The sequence below is a fragment of the Sebastes umbrosus genome, chromosome 14 (assembly GCF_015220745.1).
Source record: "Sebastes umbrosus isolate fSebUmb1 chromosome 14, fSebUmb1.pri, whole genome shotgun sequence".
Classification (NCBI taxonomy): Eukaryota; Metazoa; Chordata; class Actinopteri; order Perciformes; family Sebastidae; genus Sebastes; species Sebastes umbrosus.
Genome location: NC_051282.1, coordinates 24,018,177 through 24,042,048, shown reverse-complemented (window position 1 = coordinate 24,042,048; position 23,872 = coordinate 24,018,177). Strand labels below are relative to the sequence as shown.

The window sequence follows — 23,872 nt, the reverse complement described above, 5'->3', positions numbered from 1 at the left end:
TAATATTACGAGAATAAAGTCATAACTTTACGAGAAAAAAAGTCGTAATATTACGAGAATAAAGTCATAACTTTACGAGAAAAAAAAGTTGTAATATTACAAGAATAATATAACTTTACGAGAAAAAAGCCATAATATTACGAGAATAAAGTCATAACTTTACAAGAAAAAAAAGTTGTAATATTACGAGAATAAAGTCATAACTTTACGAGAAAAAAAAGTTGTAATATTACGAGAATAATATAACTTTACGAGAAAAAAAAGTTGTAATATTACGAGAATAATATAACTTTACGAGAAAAAAAGTTGTAATATTACAAGAATAATATAACTTTACGAGAAAAAAGCCATAATATTACGAGAATAAAGTCATAACTTTACAAGAAAAAAAAGTCGTAATATTACGAGAATAAAATCATAACTTTACGAGAAAAAAAGTTGTAATATTACAAGAATAATATAACTTTACGAGAAAAAAAGTTGTAATATTACAAGAATAATATAACTTTACGAGAAAAAAAGTTGTAATATTACAAGAATAATATAACTTTACGAGAAAAAAGCCATAATATTACGAGAATAAAGTCATAACTTTACAAGAAAAAAAAGTCGTAATATTATGAGAATAAAGTCATAACTTTACGAGAAAAAAAAGTTGTAATATTACGAGAATAATATAACTTTACGAGAAAAAAAGTTGTAATATTACAAGAATAATATAACTTTACGAGAAAAAAAGTTGTAATATTACAAGAATAATATAACTTTACGAGAAAAAAGCCATAATATTACGAGAATAAAGTCATAACTTTACGAGAAAAAAAAGTCGTAATATTATGAGAATAAAGTCATAACTTTACGAGAAAAAAAAGTTGTAATATTACGAGAATAATATAACTTTACGAGAAAAAAAGTTGTAATATTACAAGAATAATATAACTTTACGAGAAAAAAGCCATAATATTACGAGAATAAAGTCATAACTTTACAAGAAAAAAAAGTCGTAATATTATGAGAATAAAGTCAGAACTTAACGAGAAAAAAGTCGTAATATTACGAGGATAAAGTCATAACTGTGATGGAATAATTGATACACAAGTTAACTTTGGAAGGAAGAGGTCCGGAGCTGATGATGTCTTACAAAAGAAGGTTTATTGAAGCTTGATCAAGGAGAATTGTCAGATCTCCACAATAGATGCTCTCTGCGTGAAGGGCCTCACAACTCTGCCCTTCCTCCCTGGTGCTCAGTGTCTTACCCCTTATCATGTTTTGACTTACTTCGCTCCTCTGGAATCTCTGACCCTGGTTGCCCTAGCGACTGGCTCTACGGTCTCCACTACAGGCACAGCTGTACAGATAACGGTTGCTCCTCTAGACAGGACTCCAACCCAAGAATGTCAACAGAGGGACACTCTGACAAACACTCTGACCTTTCTACCAATAAGAGAGGAATTGATGGAAAATTCCATCACAATAACTTTACTAGAATAAAGTCATAACAAGAAAAAAAGTTGTAATATTACGAGATTTAAGTCATAACTTTACGAGAAAAAAAGTCGTAATATTATGAGAATAAAGTCATAACTTAACAAGAAAAAAAGAAAATAACACATAAAATTACTACTTTATAATAATATGATTTTATTATCATAATATTACGACTTTTTTTCTCGTAAACCTTTGACTTTATTTTCATAATATCACTTTTTTCTCATAATATTATGACTTTATTCTCTAAATCTCAGATTTATTTATTTTTCCTCAATGTAGCCCTAATACTCCGTCGTACCATAGACCTACAACAATGATAAATAAAAATGAAAATGTAAACAAAAAACAGTTATACATTTCCATTTTTAATAATCCACAGGGAGCCACTGGAGAGCAGACCCCTGAGCTAGGAGGACGCATAGCAACCGTTACCGTGCATAAAACTATAATATCGAGCTTTAATGGTGACACAGCTGCTTTATTGACTTCAGTATCCATCGATGTTGTGTTAAATTATCCCCAAATATTCTGAAGTGTTTTGTTAATGGCCTGTTTTTAACTTATTAGTCAATAAACTGTCTTTTTATGTCGTAGCTAGAGAACTAGACCAAGTTCTATCTTCAGACCTACACTTGGTCTTTGATTGGATAAAAAACAAAATAAGTTGGTACTAAATATCTCAAAAACCAAATCTATTATTCTGGGATCTAGTCATAAGCTGTCATCTATGCCCACACTGAATCTCTACTTGGACAGTGAACTTATACAACAGGTGGATAAGGTCACATTACTGGGACTATAGACAATCAATTGTCATGGGTAGAGCAAATTGACACAATTGTCAGGAAAATGGGAAATGGCATCTCCATGGCAAGAAAATACCTTCCGTATGTTCCAGCACACATTCTGGGACAAGTTAAACTTTAAGTTTAAGCCACCTGGACTATTGGTCACCTGTATGGCCTTCTGCACCGAAAAGTGTACTGCGGAAACTACAAATTGCCCAAAACAGAACTGCAAGACTAGTCTTACACTGCCCCATGAGAACGAACACAGACAGCATGCATCATAAACTGTCATGGTTATGTAGAGAAAAGACTCGCCTTAAGCACAGCGACATTCTTTAGTAACAGCATTTATTCTACTAAACCCGAGTTGTTATACCGTCAAATTACCAAATGCAGAGACGTTCACAGTCATTTCACTTGAACAGAAGGTGATGGCCAAATCATGTTATCTCACACAAAATCTAATGCCTTAAAAAAGACGGTCATTTATCGTGCCATCAATCATTGGAATAGCTGCCCTCTTTAAATCCGTCAATCCTCTAACAAATCCTCATTCAAATACCATCTAAGAATACATTACTGAAGCAGCTGATCGATAGTCCAGTGTTGGTCATGTATGGTGTTTCTTTTCTTTCCTTTTCCCTGATGATGGGGCCTTAAGGCTAAATGGTTGTGGAAGATTGTGTATGAATGTGACATTTATATATGTTTGGATAATTTGAATGTTATTAATGTAACACAACTATGATGTTGTATATAGTATGTATGTGATACATTTAATGTACTTCATTTCGGACCCCAGGAAGACTAGCTGGTGCCATTGGTATCAGCTAATGGGGATCCTTTTTAAATAAATAAATAGCAATGTAGTCGAAGACTTCATTGACCAGAATGCAACGCGGTCTAACTCAGAGACTGTAAAACTACAATATCGACCTGTAATGGTGACACAACAGCTTTATTGATCAGTATCTATCAATGTTGTGTGAAATTATCCCCAAATATTCTGAATTGTTTTGTTAATGCCCTGTTTTTAAACTTATTAAGTCGATAAACTTTCTTTTTATGTCATTGTAGCTACGTAGTCGAAGACTCCACTGACCAGAATGCAGCGCGGTCTAAATCAGAGACTGTGATTGGCTGGTGAGGAATTCGTTTCAGGAAGTAGTGCGTCGAATTACGTTTGCCGACTGAAAATCCTCCTCATGACAATCTGCTGTTGATATTCCCCATAAAGTAAGGACACTTCTTTATTTCGGACTGTAACTTAAGAGTTTAAATGTCAAGTTTGTTTAAGAAACGAGCGTCGCTTCTTCTCCTGCATATTTAAGATACTAGTTAATGCAATATCCTGCAGAATGAGCTGGGTTTGTTTATTTTAGCTCCACTTTTATTGCACAGTCTCAGTAGTAGTAATAGTAGTAGAATCAAGTTTTGCAATTTTTAATTTTGAATATTTTTAAAATATTTTAAAAAGTAAGGCTTTAATATATAAACAGTTTATGTGCAGAATTTGCCCTTTTCACAGCAGCCATTGTGACATGTCATTGCAGGGTAAACACAGGTGTAAATAATAATATTAATTATGGCACAGTTCCATTTAGGTGGGTCAGGACCCTGGTATTGTGCATGCTGGCTCACTGGAATAGCTGTGACACACTAAATAGAATGGGACCATAATTAATTTGATCAATTACACCTGTGTTTGCCCTGCTATGACATGTCAAAATGGCAGCTGTAAGATAAGATACTCCTTTATTAGTCCCACAGTGGGGAAATTTGCAGTGAAAAGGGCCTGTTCTTACAGACACACCATGCAAGACTTGCAAAACGGTGTTGTAATTTACTTCCTTATACAGTGTTGCTCAAAACCTGTTTGTTCTCTTTCTGTACTAACTCCTCTTTTTCAGACATTTCTCTAATGGCTGGCAGAAGAGTCGTGGTATTCCCCTCCTCAGCGGAGCTCGGCCCGGTGCTGGCCCAGCTGGTGACCTCTCGAGCTGAGAAGGCCATCGCCTCTCGTGGCAGGTTTACCCTGGGTCTCTCTGGAGGAAGCCTTGTGTCCATGCTCGGCAAAGAGCTGCCCGCCCGGTCAGGGCTGGACTGCAGCAAGTGGGTGGTTGGTTTCTGTGACGAGCGACTGGTTTCCTTCGATGACCCTGAGAGCACCTATGGGCTGTACAAGGTATCTGTTATCTATCAGGTGTGTGTGTCCCGGTTACATTAATGTATGGTATTCAAATGTAACCCTTTGTTTCTTTTCCAGACTCAGTTGTTTTCCAAGGTCAACATCCCGGACAGTGGGATCTTAACCATCGACTCCTCTCTGCCAGTCAGCGAGTGTGCTGAGGATTATACCCGCAAGCTGAAGGAGGTGCAGACATCTTTACAGATCTGTGACCAACTCTAAAGACACGCATGAAATGTTCTTTTACATTTAAATATTATGCAGGATGTTTACACTATTGTTTTGCTACGTTCAAACACACAGACGTTCCCAGACGACGGCGTCCCAGTGTTTGACCTGTTACTGCTGGGTATGGGGCCTGATGGACACACCTGCTCCCTCTTCCCAGACCATCCTCTCCTGGAGGTGAGGGCCGAACTTTTGTGAAACTGACAGACATGCAGGCAGAATTAGTATTGTCTGCCTGTATATCTGTCAAAGACACCCCTTCTCTGATTCTGTACCATACACATCTCAGACTTAGAGGATATAGTTGATTGAACCAATGACGGATCATAGTGTTGTTTGGAATACATTTTTCATATTTCATTAAAAAAAAACGAGCTGCGAGTGCATGTGAGCCGCGTCAATGTTGTGATGGAATTTTCCATCAATTCCTCTCTTATTGGTAGAAAGGTCAGAGTGTTTGTCAGAGTGTCCCTCTGTTGACATTCTTGGGTTGGAATCCTGTCTAGAGGAGCAACTGTTATCTGTACAGCTGTGCCTGTAGTGGAGACCGTAGAGCCAGTCGCTAGGGCAACCAGGGTCAGAGATGCCAGAGGAACGGAGTAAGTCAAAACATGATAAGGGGTAAGACACTGAGCACCGGGGAGGAAGGACAGAGTTGTGAGGCCTTCACGCAGAGAGCATCTATTGTGGAGACCTGTCAATTCTCCTTGATCAAGCTTCAATAAACCTTCTTTTGTAAGACATCATCAGCTCCGGACCTCTTCCTTCCAAAGATAACTTGTGTATCAATTATTCCATCACAAATGTGACGTTATATCCACTAAAAGTGCTTGTTTTTGCCACTGACAGGATCCGATGGTGTCTGACAACATTATGGAAAGGACCCTAAAGAAAAATATGTTTTTCTTACCTTTCGCTTGATCCAGCCTGTTTTTGTGTCCAAGTCTCACTCAAGGAGAAGTCTTGTGAAATCTGAATATCCGTATACTCTGGCTCAAATAAATACAGGCATTCGTCAAATTCAAAGACCTCATCCACATTGTGGAAATCATCTAAATATTCAGCCATGATATTGAAGATCTTTTCGATTACACTTAGCTGCGCTTTCTGTACCTCCAACACAACAAACTCTGCCCGGCTGGCACTCATGTTTCCACCATGGATGTATTCCACGTTTCCACCGTTGTCTACCAGCAACACATCACCTCGCCAGATTTCCGAACGAGACTTCTCCTTGAGCGAGACTCTTTCCATAATGTCAGACACTTAAAATAACAATCAGAGCCTGTCACGGCAGAAACAAGCACATAAATGACTTGCCATCTCGCCCTGATAGAACCATTTTGCAGCCTGTGAGCAGCTGCCGTCTACAGCATTCTCTCTCAATACTGGACCAATTTCAGAAATTGTTGTCCCTATTAGTCAGTGAGACACAAAAATATGGAGAAATTGGGTCCACTTTGAAAAACACAGCAGTTAGCCTTTAAACCATGTTTGACAGTGTGACTCTATTTTAGGAATGTCTATAAATTTGCAACTGGTCATTAAATTGCCGGGTTCTGGGCATTCTGCAAATGTTTCTGTAAATCATACCCTTCAGTCATAGAAATATGGATTTCTTTATGCAAACACATTATTTTATTTTATTCTGTCAGCCCTGCTGAGTAAGGTCTGGAGGCATTTCGGGGTTTACTCTTTGATGTGGTCCCTGATTTGCTAGTTTAGAAGAAGTATTTTGCCTGCATTTTTCAAGACACTCCCCTGACTATGTATGGATCATTGATAGGTTTTATTTTTTTTGTGGTCTGCACTGCCATTGCTTGTTGCATGTCTGTGCTGCATTCTTCCTCATGTTATATCATATTTGACAGCCACAGTATAGTCTTGGTGTTGTGGTTCTCACATTGGCGACTGTATACATCACACATGATAGATGATTGGGTTTTGGTGTACCCCATATTCAGGAAACCGAGAAGATTGTGGCCCCCATCAGCGACTCTCCAAAACCACCGCCTCAGCGTGTAACTATGACCTATCCGGTGGTGAACTCTGCACGCTGTGTGGCTTTTGTGTCAACAGGAGGAAGCAAAGCACCCGTTTTGAAGGTAATATTTACAGTCTTTCACTGAACACATTTCACATTCATGATCTTAAAACCCTCCTGTTTCCATGGCACAGTAAATCAGTCCAGGCTCGGGCATGTTTAGACACAAAACCCATTGAATATGAGACGGAGGGAAAAGAAGATGAATGCAAAAACCATGCACTGCATCTCTGAAATTCACACTGGCTCTGCAGGTCCAATTACATGACTCAGCAATTACAGTTGACCGTAGAAAACCCTGTCAGGACTGAAGATAAACATCATAAGTGAAAGGAACATGAGCTTGAGCACAAATTTCTGCCTCTATTCCGTTACCGATGACTAAAACAATACAATAATCTATGAATCAGCAGCTGTACGACCCACTTGAGTTATGTAACGATGCTGTTGAATCGTAACACTGTGACTATTTTCTTGCAGGAAGTACTGGAGGGAAGAGAGGATCCAGCATTTCCAGCAGCCCGCGTCGTCCCAACTAACGGCGAGCTGTTCTGGCTTGTTGATGACCCCGCAGCTGCCTCCTTAACTATCCAGGTAGAGCGGCTGAGTTCAGGGGCCAAACTCTAGAGCTTTCCATCTGCCAAATGAAGGCAGGACGTCAACACTGGTGTGAAAAAAAATAGTTCCCGCTTTCACATGAAGGCGTCATTGGTTTACGTAGGTGAGATGGTGAGATAGGATATGGAGATGAATGTGTGTGTGTCAGAGTTTTATTTTTATTTTAGTAAGATTTAAAGTCCCCCTCTACTCAAAAAAGTGTTTTGCTTATTGTTACTTCTGACCTTCACTGTACAGAATAATGTTCAGTATGTGCAAAGTTGGACACTAGAAGCATATCATGGACCAAATTGTGCAACGTTCACAAATGTGATGACGAAAATTGAAACATGCAGCACATACACTGAGAATAGACTTTTCAGTGAAGTGGGAGACACTGTCCATCATATATACTCTGGATTTTTCATACACGGAGAATGAATAGATGTAATTATATGAATTTTGAATCATTATTTCTCTGTGTTACGTGCCTGCAGGGCCAGACAGGCCCTTCACCACATTTGTCAACCTTTAGTTTTCTTTAATAAACACCTTAATTTTGCACTTCACTTTGACTCTGTCTAATCTTTGGTTGTTGTTCAGTTATTGTTCCACCGAGTGGACGTAACACTCTGTCTTAAAATATGCCTGGAGGAGATCTTTAAATTTCGATTTTCTTGACTGTGAAGTTTAGTAAATTGGATATTTATAAAACACAAAACAGTACATGAATCTGACAATATTAAAGGGGAACACCAACCTAAATTATGAATGCCATGTTTCCATGGCCTGGTAAAGGTCAATCAGTATTTGTGAAGATGAGCTACTCTCTCTCAAAGCCAGAAACCAGAGAAGTATGTAAAAAAAAACACTCTTAACATACCTCACACCACAGGAATATCTGGAAAGATCATCTTTTGAACCATCAAAAAATCGGGGCTTTGCTGACGATTGTCGGGAGGGAGGAATCTGGCCCGAAATCGGCTTGATTCTCGTGTAGTGTGTTCCCGGCATAAGCTAATGAAAACACAACGATTCTTATAGTGTGTTCCAATCCACGTACTTCCTGAAGTACAGTTCAATCTAGTGCACTGTGTGCACTCTGTACCTACTTGAGTAGTGCATGAATTTCAACGGGGTAGGATCGTCTAAAATCGAATACTCTGCGGCGCACTTACCGGAAATGACGATCGCAACATTTGACCGCGGCTCGCTACCCGCCAAAATATATATATATATTCATCTTCTTCGGGGTTTTACGGCAGCTGGCATCCTTTGTGTTGCACTGCTGCCTCCTTCAGGTTTTACCCGTCCACTACCCGCCAAAATATCTGCCTGCTTTGTTGATCCAGAATACACAGAAAATGAAATCAAATGAGTAGAAGTGAAACGTCATAACTTACACCTATAAGGTACGTTGTTCAGCACTGCAAAAGCTCCTGCATCAGATGCCACCGTTTTCACATGTTTGAATAGCGGTCGTGGTCCCGCCCCTTCCAGTACGTAGCCAAGATGCCGACCATTGAGTGTGAAAAATGTCAAGCGTTCCACACTCAACAATTTGACCGTTTTGAGTACAACACCCGGGTACTTCGAGTGCACTGCATTTTGAAATCCTTCACAGTGTGAACGCACTTATGCACTGAAGGAACTGGCCTTCTACCTCCAAGAGGTCAAGGCCCAGTTACGTGTTGGTTAATCTTGTGTGACAAAGAGAATTTCCAAACAGATGAGTTAAAGCATAATGATTCAATTTATTCCGAACAATCAATGTTGCATAAGTAAAAATAAAAGAATTTACAGATATCTGGATCCAACCTACGTGTCCCTGACAACATACAGTGCATGGGTCAGTTCGCGAAGTCTGAACCCCGAGCTATCCCTGATCCAGCCTATTCATGGTTTACACAATATTAATATTCATGAGCTTATGGCACGTGATGTTTCTGCTGCATGTCTTCTCTGTTATCTCCTTCTGGCTCCTTCCTCCCTTTGACCTTGCAAAAGAAGAACAGCACCTGCCTCTCCTCCCTTTCCTCACAATCACTCTATTCATAACAAATCCAACAGTCAGGTTATTGTAGATCATTGTAAGCACTTTTGTACATAATAAATCCAACAGAACTCAAAATAGTAAGTGTAAGTACGCGGATTGGAACACACTACTTGTTTCAAGTGATTATACACTAAAGAAAACATTGGATATTATATTCCATTTTTGCTAATAGATCCCCAACATGGTACACACTGTTCCCATTTTTGCTGATAGATCCCCAACATGATACACACTGTTCCTTTAATACTGTATATCAATACACTGTAAAAAGCTGAGTTGCCTTCACACCCTTTTATAAACATCCAATCAAAATCTGCATTAATTTGGAACTTTGGTGCATCTAACAACCATCTATAACACTTTTTATTCATCAGGAAATTTAGAAAAATAAAATGTTAATTAAACATTTATTTCCTTTTTGGTGTTCACTAGTCCATCCCCTTTAAGATGATAGATCCCACCCCTTTAAAAGCTCAACTTTGCAGTGTTGTCACATCAGGAGCTGCAGCACAGATTCTGCTTGTCTGTCTGTCATGACCGCGCAAAGTCAAGAGACAACTTTTCTATAGCAGGGTCTCATCAGCTAGATATTTCTTTATACATATACACATATTTCTTTAATTTATTGCCGCAATGGCCGGGCTCTGCTGCCTCCTCCCCGCCGCCCTGCTCGCCCTGCTGCTGGCCGGCTGCAGCCCTCCTGTTCGGGGGTATTTCGCAGAGGAGCGCTGGAGCCCCGAGTCTCCTCTGCTCGCTCCGCGGCTCTTCCTCGCTCTCATCTGCAGGAACTCCGAGCACTCTCTGCCTTATTTCCTCGGTACTATTGAGCGCCTCAACTACCCCAAGGACCGGATGGCTTTATGGTAAGTTGATACAGTGATTCCTCACAAGCTAGTCAGCCAGCTAAAAGTAAAGTTACCCTCCATGTTGCAAGATAGGGGTCGTACTTTCCCTTGAAAGTATTTGCATAAGAAACCAATGCATGAGTTGTGGGAGTTCTGGGTCCAAATGGGGTGGATCCACTCTGGTACTATAATGGTAAAGCCAAGTTCAACAAGCCAACACATCTCAACAAGCAGTAAAATATCTAACTTCAGACCATGCATGAACATTATTATGTTATAGCAGCCTTTCCAGAGGTGAGCACATCTGGACACTGTGTGCATTGATCTGTATACGTGGAGGGGAGGGGACAGGACTGATCTGGCCACGAGGGGAGCTAACACAGATCCCTTACCCTGGCTTATCGTTGTCTCTATTAAACTGTCTATTAATACATGCACATACCTTTAGGCATACCTGAACTCTTCATTTCCTGCAGACCACATCACCTCCTGACAGCCAGATGTGTGATTGTGATTGACTCCCATCATCATCATGTCAGATACATTTTTATATATAGCCCACACACTGATCTCCATCTTGTAAAGCTTTAGCTCCAGGGATCCCTTCTTTGGATGAATAGACACTGGCGGATTAAGGTGGTTATAGGGCCCCCTAGGCTTCTCTTTGTGTAGCCCCCCCTTATATATATTCTTTAACGTTACCACAAAAAAGGTATTTAGTCCCATGTCTAAAGGCGTACTAGTAATATTCTTAGTACGCTTTTAGACATGGAACTAAATAACTTTATTTGATATAATATCACACAGCCCACAGGTAGTCAACTCAAGCCAATTTTATTTGTATAGCCCATAATAAGATAAGATAAGATAAGATATTCCTTTATTAGTTCTGCAGTCGGGAAATTTGCAGTGTACAGCAGCAAAGGGGATAGTGCAAAAAACAAGATGCATCAGCTAACACAGTAAAAAAAAGAGCTAAACAAATCCCTTACAGTGACTTATTGTTGTGTCTAAAAACTGTCTTTTAATACATGCACACACCTTTAAGCATACCTGTACTCTTCACTTCCTGCAGCACACATCACCTCCTGATGTCAGCCAGATGTGTGATTGACAACCATCAGCATGTCAGATACATTTTATTTTATAGCCCACACAGATCTCCAGCTTGTAAAGCTTTATAGCTCCAGGGATCCCATCTTTGGATGGATAGACACTGGCGGATTAAGGTGGTTAAGGGCCCCCTCGGCTACTCTTTGTGTGCCCCCCCCCCTACTTTATATATATATATGCTTTAACGTTACCACAAAAAAGTTATTTAGTCCGCTGCCTAAAAGGCGTACTAGTAATATTCCTAGTACGCTTTTAGAAATGGAACTAAATAACTTTATTTTATATAATATCACACAGCCTACAGGTAGGCAACTCAAGTCAATTTTATTTGTATAGCCCAAAATAAGATAAGATGAGATAAGATATTCCCTTATTAGTCCCGCAGTGGGGACATTTGCAGTGTACAGCAGCAAAGGGGATAGTGCAAAAAACAAGAAGCATCAGCTAACACAGTAAAAAAAGAGCTAAACAAATCACAAATTTGCCTCGGTTGGGTTTTACAATCTGTACAGGATATGACAACCTCTGTCCTTTACTGTACGACCCCCTCATCGGATAAGGAAAAACTTAACCAAAAAAAAAACCTTTTAAAAAGGAGAAAAATGGAAGAAACCTCAGGAAGAGCAACAGAGGAGGGATCCCCCTTCCAAGGCCTATGGAAAGGAGGCTCCGTGACGGGCAGACATGGATCTTGTGGTCTTGGGGTATGGGGTATAACACATGCGCAGTGTAACTGAAGCTGCGGTCGTGCGTTGCGATTGGCTCAATTTCGGCGAGTGCAGGCCAGATTTTACTGCACATGTGTTATACCCCCAAAGATATGACGCGTTGATGACGCATGACCCAGCCTCCTTTCCATAGGCTTTGCCCCCTTCCAGGATAGATAGACATGCAATAGATGTCGTGTGTGCAGAGTAACAACATGAAAATACAACATAGACAATCCATATGACCAAAAATAATACATGTAATGTGAACATATGTGAGGAGGTGGATCCAGGAGGATGTCAAGCAGCTTCCAGGCGTCACCAATCAGATAGAGCCAGAGCAGCACAACTTCCTCTCCGTGCCAGATAGGTCGAGCCCACACACACACACAGTTGAGGAGCGCTTTCTTTTGTAGATCTTGGCTCTTGGTCACGGTGTTCTTTCAGCCATTGTGCGCTACGTTTTTGTGCTCTGCGATCATATTTCTTTGTGACATTTTGCTGCTACTCTGTCCAGTAGTAAGTGAAGTATTATTGAAAAAATCTCATTGTTTAAATCAGGATTCTCAAACTTTTTGAGACCAGGGACCCCTAACAGAGGAGAACATTTCCCAAGGACCCCCTCATAATCATAACACCGATTAAAGCATATGCTTACTACTATTTGTACACTTATGTCATTGGAACTAAAAAACTTTTCAACCTAAATACTTCAGACCTGTTTCATAGTGATAAACAGAAACACATTACAATTTAAATCATGTTAATTCCACTTATATACTCGTAAAGAGAGGGTAATTTTATTTTTTTTGAACTCAACTTGACAGCATTTATACTTTTCAAAAAATTTAAATGTTGCAGAAGGAATAGTCCTAATAAATGTTTGAACAATCTGCCGGTTAAAAGCTGACGTTCAGTTAGTGATTCAACTTAAAAAATAAGAATATTATTGCTGTGTGTCACAGTCATATCAGCACTTCTATTGGCCCAAAGCTAACGTGGGTGGAAGTAATGGACACAATATGCTGATGATACAGCACAATTTTATAATTAATATAATAATAAATTATTTTGCGGACCCCCTGACAGATTGCTAAGGACCCCAATTTGACAATCGCTGGATTAAATATTTGGTCAATAAAATGTAAGAAAATGGTGAAAAATGTCAATCAGTGTTTCCCAAAACCCAAGATGACGTCCTCAAATGTCTTGTTTTGTCCACAACTCAAAGATATTGAGTTTACTGTCATAGATGAGTAAAGAAACCAGAAAATATTCACATTTAAGAAGCTGGAATCAGAGAATTATTACTTTTTTTTCTTCAAAAATTACTTAAACCAAATAATCGATTATATAAATAGTTGGTGATTAATTTAATAGTTGATCGATTACTCGTTGCAGCTCTAAAAAAGTAACTAATCACTAACTTAACCGCATTATGTTTTAGCCCTCTTAAGGACATTTTGTGTAAATTCATATCCATTCTTTATCATTTCTGTCGACCAATTTTCCAGCGCAGTTGCACCCTGTCTGACATTTGTGACAAACTAAAGGCAATTATCTTGTGGGTGTGCAAATGGATGTTATGGAGCATTTAAACATCTGTCGACTGTGCTCGGGCAAAGCTGAGGGAAGTGAAAGGGAGGTGCTGCTCACATAATAACAACATGCTCCAACAGCCCACCCGTATTTATACCCTCAGAGATCTGAGCATGACAGCCCGGAGGGCTCGGAGAGGTATGCTCCTCACTCACCAGCCTGAACTTTACCTCCCACCCCTCTTTATGTAGAGGCTTTTATATGAATGGAGTTGTTTGTCGTAAAACTCTCTGTAAATATGGGGGAAGTCAGGACAGTTTTGTTTTGACATGTAGCTTAATGTGCATGGAGAACATCTGTAAAATACAAACAGCTGTGAGATGTTATAAACACCTACACACTGTATGCTTTTTATGTTGAAGCTTTTCTGCAGCTGCTTGTACGAACGCCAACGAATCCAAAGTGACATTTAAATCTCTGGTGTCTGCAATTAGCCCGGCATTTCTGCTCTAAAAGAGCAACAATAGACCAGATGTAAGTGAAACACCACTTTGTAGATGTATGTTTTAGAGCAGAGTTAAAACTATGCTTTTAACAAACATTTATTTGAGCTCAAACATGAGGCGGAAGAGTGAGTTTGAGGATTTGGACGGCTGGACAGCAGGAGTGAGGGATGAGATTGTTTAGCGAGGAACTGCTGTGTTCTCACGGGTCCGTGTGAAATCTGTCGGCTTGGCTGTCGTCCCGCTGAGCAACTCAGCTGTCGTGCAGATGTTACTGTACACTACATCATGGATAAAGAAAGGAAGGAAGGTTGTGGATGTTTTGTGGCACCATATCTCACTCTCTTGTTCAAGAGATTCAGGCGGATGTAATGACTCACCCAAAGGCTATATTTAGTATGATGAGGAAAAATACCATAGTTGTTCTGATCGGTCAAAAGTCTTGATATGTGGTACGGACATATTTTGGGCAAGTATCTAACAGTACAACTTGGACATTTTTAGATCACATGAAAAATCACGGTAACACTTAATTTTAAAGGTCTGTAAATTTCATGGTAATTAGGTGATGATTAGCAAGTAACCTATTTGAAATTTCTTTGGAATTACTGCCAAATCACCCCAATATTTACCTCAAAATGTATTGTAAAATTACTTTCTGAGATACAACCATTTTCTTATCATACTATATCTAGTCTTTGGGTACATGGGATGACTGATTTCTCCTAAAATATAATGGAGTTTATTGCAAAAACAGTCATCCCATCATGTGCCCAAAGACTAGATATAGTATGATATGAAAATCTCTCTTTTCAGCCAAACGGTTGACAGATATTTGAAAATGTGTTCACATTTGTGCTTTAGGCACGACCAGAGAACATTTCCACCAAAGGAAATTAATAATTTGCGAGCACATGTGATTTCATTCCTTTCCAGAATTAGATCAAACATGCAATTTGTCTCACACACGACTTCAGCCAGTTCAAATCATTTCCTGATGTTTTTTAGCTATTGCAGACAAAAGTTTCACTTCTCTAATGCTGTTTATTTTATATAGTAGAGTCAGTGGTGGAAAGTAACTAAGTACATGTACTTAAGTACAATTTTAAGACACTTGTACTTTGCTTGAGTATTTCCAATTTCTGCTACTTTATACTTCTACTCCACTACATATCGGAGGCAAACACTGTACTTTTTACTCCACTATATTAATTTTATAACCTTAGTTTCTTTGCAGATTCAGATAAATAGTACAAAATATAATCATCAAATAAAGTATGATGTATTAACTTGGATAAAGATAGGACTGTATTGATCCCTTAGTGAAATTCACAAGCAACTCAACAGTGTATATAATAAAAAATAAGCTCCACCTTTACCAACTGCAAAATTAAAGTACATTTGACTGCACAAATAATTATAATTCAATAATATAATATTCTGAAATAGGCCATTCTGCATGTTTTTTAAACTTTTATTTTTGGTACTTTAATTATATTTTTTTATCTTAATACTTTAAGAAATTTTGAATTCAGGAATTTTACTTGTAGCAGAGTATTTCTACACAGTGGTATTGCTACTTTTACTTAAGTAAAACATCTGAGTACTTTTTAAAGTGTGATATGCCCTGTTTTTGTTTTTGTGATGTTTGTATCATTAACACTCGTGTCAGTTCCCACAACTGCAGGCAATGAGCTTATAAAAAGTGAACACTGGGCTTTTGTTATTTGAGTCGTGGTGTTGGCTTTCAACTCTTGTCTCAGCTTGGATCCGGTCTGGCACCAGTGCTACATTCAACCAGTGTTACTGGTCTCAGTTCAGTTACTGATAATGTTCAACCCCTCTGATGTTCTAATGTTTCTAATCATTCACATCTGTTGTTTATTGACAGGGTGGCGACGGATCATAACAAGGACAACACCACGGTCATTCTGCGGGACTGGCTCGTCAAGATGCAGAGTCTCTACCACTATGTGGAGTGGAGGCCGCAAGAGGAGCCCAAGTTGGTTACTTACTAGAGTTTCTGGTGATATTTTGTGTTGCTTAAAGCTGCAGTCGGTAACTTTGAGCAAATATGATAAAAAATATTTTTATAAAACGGTCACTATGAAAAAATCCTGTTCCTCTGCCTCCTCGTAGTGCTCCTAATGCCCGAAGAAAGAAAACAACCAATCAGAGCCGAGGAGTCTCTACAGCAGCTGTCAATCACTGCTCGTCAAACTTGTGAACTATGATCAAACGTTCAAACTAGGCAGCGCTGATAGAATATGAATCAATATTCTGTTACTGTAATGCCTATTTCTCACCTCAAATGTTTTCCCTTAACATCGTGTAGTGTACTGTTTAGCTGTAAAATGAGAAAGTGTGCTTCGGCTGGTGGGCGTTGTTTGGTATTTCCTCACCTGATCTCAACATTGCTGCCGGGTAACAAACTTTCTCATTTTACTGCTAAACAGTACACTACAAGATGTTTCTGAAAACAATTGAGGAGAGAAATAGGCATTACAGTAACAGAATATTGATTCATATTTGATCATCGCTGCCTAGTTTGACCGTTTGATCAGAGTTTGCGAGTTTTGTGAGCAGTGAATCATGCAAATGCCATTAGGAGCACTAGGAGGACACAGAAGAACATGACTTTTTTTTACAGATTATGTCTCATGCACTACTGTCAGGATATAGAAGCTTTTACAGTTTGCAAACGATGATGTGAGTGTGCGCATGCTTTTTGGCAACGGAAGTACGGCGTAGTACAACAGCTTATCAAACTATGCAAGTACATTAACCACCACCAACCAAAGATTGGGAATGCAACCGAAACAAATTGACTTTCCAGATCTGTGTACTATTAGTGAGTGGGTAGAAGAAGTGGCCCAATATTCAGTGAAAAAAAACAGATATATACACGTATTTGGTGGAGAAACCTAGCGTGTAATGTTACACTAACGAGAAATTATTGCGTTAACGCGGCATATTGCATTAACACTGACAGCCCTAGTTTTAATTAAATGTTTAAACTTGAACTTGTCTGGATGGCTGAGGCAAAACGTCTCTTCCGTTGCAAACATGCTCTCATATTTTGATGATTGTACCAGCTGTAAAAGTGTCTATAGTGACTGTTTTATAAAAATAACTGTTTATTATATTCTCTCAAAGTTATCTCAGAGTGGATAAAATCATTCTGATTGGTATCCAAATGTCTCTTTTAGACTTTACCGGGATGAAGACGGTCCGAAGCAGTGGACAGACCTCCGCTATGAGCATGTCATGAAGCTTCGGCAAGTGGCGCTGGAGTCAGCTCGTGAGATGTGGGCGGACTACTATATGGTAGGTCTGCTAAACTACTCTTTACAGGCACAAAATAAAACACAATAGCACTGAAACATTTTCCATTTTAAACAGTGAGACGATGCTTCTAGCCAGATCCTTACTGTTCAATATAGCAGCAGGAGGATAAGTACAGAGTCGAGTCCACAGTGGTAATTTAAGCACCGGGGGAGAGTGTTGAAAGTTAACCCAGTTATATTTTTCTGGCTCTTATGGTTAAAGTTTATCTGGTCTGGTTCATCTGGAAGCTTACGAGCTTGACTCAACATCAACCATATTTTAAAATGCAGCACATTTCTATTTGTATATCCCCAGCCCAGCCCACATTGTCGAGCTCCGGTGGGGTATAATTTTCATCCAGAATTGCAATAATTTTGTGCTACACATTTATGGAAATGCTTTTCTTGAAAACAGAAATGAAATGAATAGTCTGGGTTTGTTTACCAGCTCAGTTTTAGTGCTCCATTTAACCCTCATGACCTCCGCTGTATTTCTTTTGAAGATGTACACCGCACTTCTTTGACTATCCACAAACATATTTTACAATGTATCTCCTTCTCCTTGTGCAGTTGGCGGACTGTGATAACCTCCTCACCAACCCCGATGTGCTCTGGAAGCTCATGAACGAGAACAAGACCATCATTGCTCCAATGCTCGACTCCCGTGCAGCCTATTCAAACTTCTGGTGTGGAATGACCTCCCAGGTATCCGTGTTGATGAAGCTTGTGTATGTCAAGTGTTTTCAAAAGGGTTTGTTCGATTTAATAAATGCTCTTAAATCCTCTCTGCTTCTTCAGGGCTACTATAAGCGCACTCCTGCCTACTTACCTATAAGAAAGCAGGTGCGCAAGGGCTGTTTCGCAGTCCCCATGGTGCACTCCACCTTCCTGATAGACCTCAGGAAAGAGGCGTCCCGGCAGCTGGCCTTTCACCCGCCACACACAGAATACAGCTGGGCTTTCGATGACATCATTGTGTTTGCGTACTCTGCTCGGATGGCAGGTAATTATAGTTTGTCTTTATAGGGGATAGTTCAGGTGTTTTTTGAAGTGGGGTTGTATGAGGTGCTTATTCACAGTCAGTGTATTACCTACAGTAGATGACGGTCGGCACGCCCCCAGTTTGGAGAAGCAGACAGGAGTGACTGCATGGAAGCAAAGTAATGTACTGCTGTGGACGGGGCCGCCAGCAAAACATATTTTAGCCACCTAAAAGAAAGATATGAGTTTAAGTGTACACTATATTTAGAATATTTTTGCCAGTTTACCTTGCTGTGAGACAGTTATACAGTCTGTTTCCGACAGGGAACTGGAGCCGTTATCTATGCTCTTGCCAAAGCAACCAGACTCCATTGGAAAAAAACTGCGCAGAGGATGTTGTGGGTCAGAATAGCCAGAAAAGCATGCTGGCTTTCATACTGCAAAATGCGACCGGATGTAGTAGGACACCCGGGTATTTTTGGCATACTGCATTTGACATATTATGTATTGGGACGTAGTAAATCTTTTTCTGGCACACTAGATAGTATGGTATTATGGGTACTGGAATGCGCAGATTGTGTGACTTTGGTTAGTTCGGATTCACCAAAGTCACGAGTAAAATTACAGTTTTTTTCAATAGAGTATGGTTGCGTAGATAAGAGCATAGCTGGATACAAAGGCTTCAGTTCCCCGTCGGACAGGGTTGTCTGACGGCAAGGCAAAGCTTTGAAAATAATCTAAATATAGCGTACACTTAAACTGATATTGATTCTTTTAGGTGTCTAAAATACATTTTGCTGCTGACTTTTTTCTGTTTCTCCAAACTGGGGGCGTGCCGACCGTCATCTACTGTAGCTAATACACTGACTATGGATAAGTACCTCATACAACCCCACTTCAAAACACCCAAACTATCCCTTTAACCTTTTCAACCTAAATGATGTTACTTTATATTGAGAAAACATTTGCATCCTCTGCTCTCTACAGATGTTCAAATGTTTGTATGTAACAAAGAGACCTATGGCTACTTCCCTGTGCCACTGCGATCCCACAATACTTTGCAAGACGAAGCTGACAGCTTCTTGCACACCGTGCTGGAGGTTAACGGTGAGTAGCTTGCATTCAGACTGAAGGCTTTACTTTTGCATCAAACTCCGCTTTTTTCCATGAGCTTGAAGTCTACTTCCTGCTTCTTTTATCGAATGATAACTATCAGCATGGGTTTCTTTATATCATTTATACCATTTCTGCATCCATCTTCCCTCTCACTGTGTAGTGCGAAATCCCCCAGTGATGCCTTCCAAATACGTACGTGTTCCTAAAAAACAACCCGACAAACTGGGCTTTGATGAGGTGAGTATCGAGTGATGTGAAGATGGAGTCTGCAAAAATGGCCCTCTTTCCACTATCTGTGCTGAATGCCTTCCCGCTGCTGTTAGAAATCTGTACTTACACTGACTGGCTCCTCTGTTTGCCCGTGTGCAGGTGTTCATGATAAACCTACAGAGGCGGACTGACCGCCGAGAGCGGATGCTGATGGCGCTACAGGAGCAGGAGATTACTTGTAAGGTCATCGCAGCTGTAGATGGAAAGTAAGTTCACTCTGTTTTAATGATTACATTGATTTAGTACTCAGTAATCAAACATGTCCTGTCCGCTCTTTATCGATACCATTTTGTCACAGTTCTTCTTCTCTCTCTATTTCAGAGCGACGAATATGAGTGACATTCAGTCAATGGGCATCCACATGCTCCCTGGATACAACGACCCCTATCATGGTCGCCCACTGACGAAGGGAGAGCTGGGATGCTTCCTTTCCCACTACAACATCTGGAAAGAGGTGAACCCCAGAAGCCAAGCATTTGAGCTAGGGCTGTCAATCGATCAAAATAAGTAATTAATCGCACAATTATCCATAGTTAATTGTGAATAATCTAAAAAAAATGTGCCTTAAAGGGAGATTTGTCAAGTATTTAATACTCTTATCAACATGGGCGTGGACAAATATGCTGCTTTATGCAAATGTCTGTATATATTTATTATTGGAAATCAATTAACAACACAAATATTGTCAATAAACCCTCACAGGTACTGCATTTAGCATAAAGAAATATGCTCAAATCATAACATGGCAAACTGCAGCCCAACAGGCAACAACAGCTGTCAGTGTGTCAGTGTGCTGACTTGACTATGAATTGCCACAAACTGCATGTGATTATCATAAAGTGGGCATGTGTGTAAAGGGGAGACTCGTGGGTACCCATAGAACCCATTTTCATTCACATATCTTGAGGTCAGAGGTCAAGGGACACCTTTGAAAATGGCCATGACAGTTTTTTTTTCCGTCAAAATTTACTCTCACTTTTCAAAACTGAGCCTGCTACGACCTAAAAATGGCAAGTTTTGTTAATGCGTTAAAGAAATTAGGGGTGTTAAAATATATTTGTGGGTGAGGTGACTGATAAATCTGTGTCTGGGCCTTAGATTGTGGAGCGACGCCTGGAAACCTCCCTGGTGATCGAGGACGACCTGCGCTTCGAGATCTTCTTCAAACGGCGCTTGAAGAACTTGATGAGGGAGGTGGAGGAGGAAGGACTGGACTGGGATCTCATGTGAGTTTGTGCTTCCTTCACAATTCCTTGATTGTCTTGAAGTTTGCAAATTGCTTCTCACTCCTCCTTTCTATTTCTTTTCTTCCAGTTATATCGGTCGGAAGAGAATGCAGGTGGATCACCCGGAGAAAGCGGTTCCTAATATACACAACATAGTGGAGGCGGACTATTCGTATTGGACTCTAGGCTATATGATATCACTACAAGGTGCAGAGAAGCTTTTGAAAGCAGAACCACTTAAGAGGATTTTGCCAGTGGACGAGTTTCTTCCCATCATGTACAATAAACACCCTGTGTAAGTGCACCCTACCCAGTACAAGTACACACTATATATAGATGGACGACACGTCTCCACTTCCTCCCACTGTACAGAAGTGAAGCCAAAATATCCCGGAAACGGGAGCTGCCATATTGACATTTTGACGTCATTTGGAGCCAGAGTCTGTGCAGTAGTGATCAGGGGGCTGGAGCCACGATATCGAGGTCCTGCCCACACGCCTGAGCCAATCACAATTTGAGCACAGCCGGAGCTTGTTAGCCTGAGCCACCTAGCTGCTACATTAGCACCAAGGTAGCTGTTGTTTAGAACAGTGGTTCCCAAACTTTTTCACGTTAAGGACCCCTGAACTGACACAAATTAGACCATGGACCCCCATTTGATAAGATTTTGTTGCATGTGTCCCCCATCTGATAGGCTTTTTGCTTTTATTACAGAAAGTGTATGAAACTCATGACCAAAATAGTCACATAATCTGTTATCGTTGTACTTAGAAAGACACAAACAACTAACCATAATATCTATATGACTACATTTATGATCAAATTAACACGTGTTCTATTACACAGACTTGTGACTGTTATGGAAAGTTAAAGTCACATCTCCTCTCTCGTACAATTCCCGAGCCTCCGACTCCGCGACTACTTCACTAAGAGCAGCTGTCAATCATGACGTCTCACCCCCTTTTTATGGCATCAAATAACTAATTAAAACCAAATTTATCAGAAAAATAAACACTTGAACATAAAGCGTTATAAGAACTAACTAAAATAACAGAAGCCATCTTTGGGAAAACTTATTTTTGGTGTACTTGACTTTTTTGTTTGACCCATGTCCCATCCGCTGACATGGAGGGGGCAGGCTTTATGACCGATACTGCAGCCAGCCACCAGGGGGCGATCGAGTTGTTTTGGCTTCACTTTTGGAGAGCTGTCATGTCGTCCATCTTTATATAAAGTCTTTGGTACACACACTTAACATCTACTTCTGCTCTGGAGTTTATTTTGACATCACCTTCTCCTCCGCAGGTCTGATTACATGAAAGAGTTTGAAACCAGGGACCTGAAGGCGTTTTCAGCCGAGCCTCTTCTCGTGTATCCAACTCATTACACGGGCGACAAAGGCTACATCAGCGACACGGAGACCTCCACAGTGTGGGACAATGAGAAGGTCCGTACAGACTGGGACAGAGCGCGCTCAGGAAAAACTGGCGAGCAGGCCGAGATCAGCTCCGAGGCCAAGAACTCAGACGTGCTCCAGTCGCCTTTGGACAGTACGGCACGGGACGAGCTATGAGAGGAGGAACCGAATGAAAATGTTACAAACCACCTTTTAGTTTTTTAATCATGTTTCATCTTTGATACGTTAGATTTTTTGCATCACAGCAGGGATGTGACATCGGAGTTTGTAGGCCGATTTAATTTATCCAGATGTGACGAGTTAAAAAGGGATCAGGTGCTGTTTTCTGTCACGTTGTAGTTTTTACTTTATAAAGGCACTAGACTTGCCATTCGGAGTGGCATTTGCAGTACCCAGCTTCTGTCTGTCATACAGAAATGAACCTATATATCAGCAAAGAATGCAGTTGGACTGTTACATTTCAGTCACCGGGCAGTTAAATGTTGTCATAATTTGAGATTACACTGTGAAATGCTTTTTTTTTAATTTCTCAAGACTACAAATACAAAATCAAGACTTTCGTAGACATTCACGTCTTAAATCAAACGTTAATCATTGTAAATTCATTAGTCCAAGAGGAGAAACATCTGCATGTCTTTTGCTTTTAGTATTTTGTCTTTTTAAACTTCATATTGTTTTTAATAATCATTAGCTAACACGTAAGATGCTTGCATTAGAGCTTTACCAAAGCAACAAAACACACAACTCAGAATCATAGAGTTACACTACTTCTACTACTGTAGAGTTTATATACCAATGCAGTTCATTATGCCCGTCTCCCTGGTCGCCACTTTGGGATTGCACCCAGGCTAATGCCGCCAACCCGCTGTTGACATGGTGATAGACGACACAAACCACCGTACACGCCTCAAAACATGGTGGTTTGGGAGTAACGCGGTTATAAATGCCCTCTAAGTTCCCTCAAAACTAACCCACCCAACCACATCCAAACATGCTGAATCATTTTCAGCTACATATGAATTTGAACCTTTTGTTGTGAGCAAGACTTCATAAAAAAGTCTCTGCAAAAGAGAACATAAACAACATAAAGTTTGTATCATCTTACATTTTACAGATTATTTATTCTGTGTCACATGACTCCACTTATTCTCCCAGGAAGTTGTTATCAATGGGAGCCGTTCACTCCATGGATCTTGCACAAAAATGTTAGTGGTGCATTGTGCCAACAATAAATAAAATGTTTTATTTTTAAAAAAGAAAGTTGAATTTGTGGTTCCTGTGATATTGCATGTTGTCATTTTCTCTGTTAATGTTGTTTGTGCAACTTTAACTTGACAGTGGAAGCCTGTAGCCAGTTACAAGATAGTGTGAGCAGACCAAAGACACAAGGAGCCACTTCAATTAAAGTCCCAGTGAAACAAAGTCTTTAGCTTCTGT

The 23,872-nt window shown here is 40.0% G+C and overlaps 2 protein-coding genes and 1 long non-coding RNA gene across 3 annotated transcripts; 2 read left to right on the top strand and 1 right to left on the bottom strand.

Moving 5' to 3' along the window:
* Window positions 1-2,464: 2,464 nt before the first annotated feature.
* Window positions 2,465-22,238, bottom strand: LOC119501621. The gene is made up of 3 exons (XR_005209864.1): window positions 22,107-22,238; window positions 7,907-7,913; window positions 2,465-2,474 (listed from the first exon to the last, which is right to left on the bottom strand). It is a non-coding gene; the product is annotated as an uncharacterized LOC119501621 (long non-coding RNA).
* pgls (6-phosphogluconolactonase) lies at window positions 3,790-7,848 on the top strand. The gene is made up of 7 exons (XM_037792090.1): window positions 3,790-4,016; window positions 4,190-4,464; window positions 4,546-4,653; window positions 4,771-4,872; window positions 6,660-6,800; window positions 7,220-7,415; window positions 7,466-7,848. The coding sequence occupies exons 1-6, from the start codon at window positions 3,995-3,997 to the stop codon at window positions 7,364-7,366; spliced, it is 795 nt and encodes a 264-aa protein (XP_037648018.1). The 5' UTR covers window positions 3,790-3,994; the 3' UTR covers window positions 7,367-7,415; window positions 7,466-7,848.
* colgalt1a (collagen beta(1-O)galactosyltransferase 1a) lies at window positions 9,873-23,695 on the top strand. The gene is made up of 12 exons (XM_037792087.1): window positions 9,873-10,255; window positions 15,991-16,101; window positions 17,309-17,426; window positions 17,996-18,130; window positions 18,224-18,428; window positions 19,394-19,513; window positions 19,683-19,759; window positions 19,892-19,998; window positions 20,114-20,246; window positions 20,891-21,018; window positions 21,107-21,313; window positions 22,324-23,695. The coding sequence occupies exons 1-12, from the start codon at window positions 10,026-10,028 to the stop codon at window positions 22,589-22,591; spliced, it is 1,839 nt and encodes a 612-aa protein (XP_037648015.1). The 5' UTR covers window positions 9,873-10,025; the 3' UTR covers window positions 22,592-23,695.
* Window positions 23,696-23,872: the final 177 nt, after the last annotated feature.